The 2,357-nt window shown below is 40.3% G+C and overlaps 1 protein-coding gene across 1 annotated transcript in view; it reads left to right on the top strand.

Annotated features, from left to right (window-relative positions):
- IKZF2 (IKAROS family zinc finger 2) overlaps nt 1-2,357 on the top strand; it is a 67,609-nt gene that overhangs the window by 9,531 nt on the left and 55,721 nt on the right. Inside the window, exon 2 of the mRNA XM_025202489.1 lies at nt 845-1,012. Coding sequence (XP_025058274.1) covers nt 845-1,012 — 168 coding nt within the window. The remainder of the gene's footprint in view (nt 1-844; nt 1,013-2,357) is intronic.

Consider the following 2,357-nt stretch of genomic DNA (forward strand, 5'->3'; position numbering starts at 1 on the left):
ACTATAACACTAATGTAAATTATCAGATGGTATCTAATAATCTATTCATACCCTCAAAGAATCATAGAAATGTAGGTCTGGAATAGACTTTGAGCGATGAAGCCTTTGCTTTGACAGATGTATACATGAAGGGCTGCAAAAAGTTGCTGGAAGTGAAGTGTGGGAAGGAAAATATGAAGGTTTTTAAGAATCAACATTGGTATTAATGAAAATTGTGTGTCAAACTTGTGGATTTGGGCTTGATTTTGATTTACAATTATTTCCCCCCTGAAACCATTCTGCAAGCGTAAAAAAGACCTTAGAGGGATTTAAAATAAAATATAAAGAAAGAAATGGACATTTTAAGGCTGAGGCCTTGATATCTGTCCAGAGTAGTTTTTTTTGGCTGGTACCAGACACGCTTTAAAGATGGACCTATAACCAAGATTGTTGTAGGGCCATAGGGGTAATAGCACAAAGCCACAGTATTGGGCCTGTATTTTTCCAAAGTATCTAGTTGAAGCACCTAAAAGATAGTGAACACCCACTGCATTGAAAAACCAGGCACTCCTGTTTAAAACATCTCATGTTGGGTGCCTAAAAACAGAAGCACTCCAAATCTGTGTGCTAATCTTTACCCAGGATGCTATGTAATTTATAGCCTCTAACATTAGCATAATCGGTTTTACAATTGTTTGAGTAGAGTAATTTACATTGTAGAATGAGTTGCATCAAATTTAAACCAAATGATAAAGTTGACTTAGATCGGGCCACGCTACATATTGTTACAAGCAATGGGATGTTAGGTCTATAAATGTTGTAGCTGATTTCTTGACAGTTCTGACCACTGTATTTTCTACTTTAGGTGAGCGCCCCTTCCACTGTAACCAGTGTGGAGCTTCTTTTACACAGAAGGGGAACCTGCTGAGGCATATCAAGTTACACTCTGGGGAGAAACCTTTCAAATGTCCCTTCTGCAGCTATGCCTGCCGCAGAAGGGATGCCCTCACAGGACACCTCAGGACGCACTCTGGTGAGTCTTCGTTGTCCCCTTTCCTTTGTTGTTTCTTTCTTTGTCACTGTTAAAGGAGAATAAGCTATGAAATGGCAAACATGGTTTGGTTGCTTTAGCAGTCCCTCAGGTAACTCTCCTTGCACTTGAGGCAAGCCTAGATTTAAATTAGAAATTTGTGGCCCAGCCCATGAATGAGCTCCTTCCTTAATGGTGGTATGTATCCCTTTGAATGTCTCATTGGGAGCATCCCTAATTCAATGTCAAATTGTTTTGACATCCTAGGCCCAGAGCAGCTGGAAATTCCACAAATTGATTAGGAAAAATTAGGTATTGAAACCTGTACTCTACAAGCCGTAGTTGGTGTCGTCAGCAATCGAGTATGATCTCTAGCATGGCACATTGATGGGTCTTGAGTTGACTTAAGAGTCCAATCCTTGAGCCACAGATCCATCTGCAGAAATTGCAGGTCTTTCTGCAGGAGAGAGTAAGCTTTAGGCTGGGATCCCTCTCCTTTTCCTTCCTCCACACTCTTCTCTGCTTCGAGGGCAAGGCACTTTTCCTTGGAATAGGCTGCTGCTTGGTTGAAGTTCTAGTGCCATTGGAGTTAATTAGCAGCCAGCTCCTCCCAGCTCTTAATAGTGGAACCCATTTTCTTGAGGTATGCCTTCAATGTGTCCTTGTAGTGTTTCTTCTGGCTGTCACAAGCTCTCAGCCCACAGCTAACCTGGGAGTTGAACACTTGTTTTCAGATTTGACCTACACAAAAAGTTTGATCCAACAAAGTTGGTGCTTGAGGTCACGGACTCAATTTTGGTAAAGTTGGCTTTAGCAAGAATGCTGGCGCGTGTGTGGTAATCTTCCCACTTAATGTGGAGGCATTGTTAGTGATACCTCTTTGGGCTCCTTGAGATGCTGACAGTAGGTCACCCAAATTTCGCATCTGTAAAGGAAAGTGGGGATTATGGCTACATTGTAGACCTGTATCTTGTTGTCTTCCTTTACAATTCATTGTACGTTTTGTGTCTGCACAAGGAATCTTAATAACATAGAAAGTTTTTTGTTAAACTTTAGATACTTTTGGGGTTGAACTGTCCTTATTATTAAGCTCTAAACCAAGGTAGCTACAGTAGCCCAAGAGCACTGATTCTCAACTTTCTTTCGGGTTGCACACCCCTTTTAAACCTTGTTATACTGTGTTGTAGCCCTATGATTCCACATTATGGATAATTAAAAAAAATAGAAAACAGAATAAAAATACTATGCCATTACAATCATACTGTAAAAATTCCAGCAATTTAAGAAATAATGGAGAATCGTTCTTAATTTTTCCCCCTTTTTCCTTCATTTATAGTTCCTCTTTCCC

This window comes from Alligator sinensis, unplaced genomic scaffold (assembly GCF_000455745.1).
Source record: "Alligator sinensis unplaced genomic scaffold, ASM45574v1 scaffold730_1, whole genome shotgun sequence".
NCBI lineage: Eukaryota > Metazoa > Chordata > Crocodylia > Alligatoridae > Alligator > Alligator sinensis.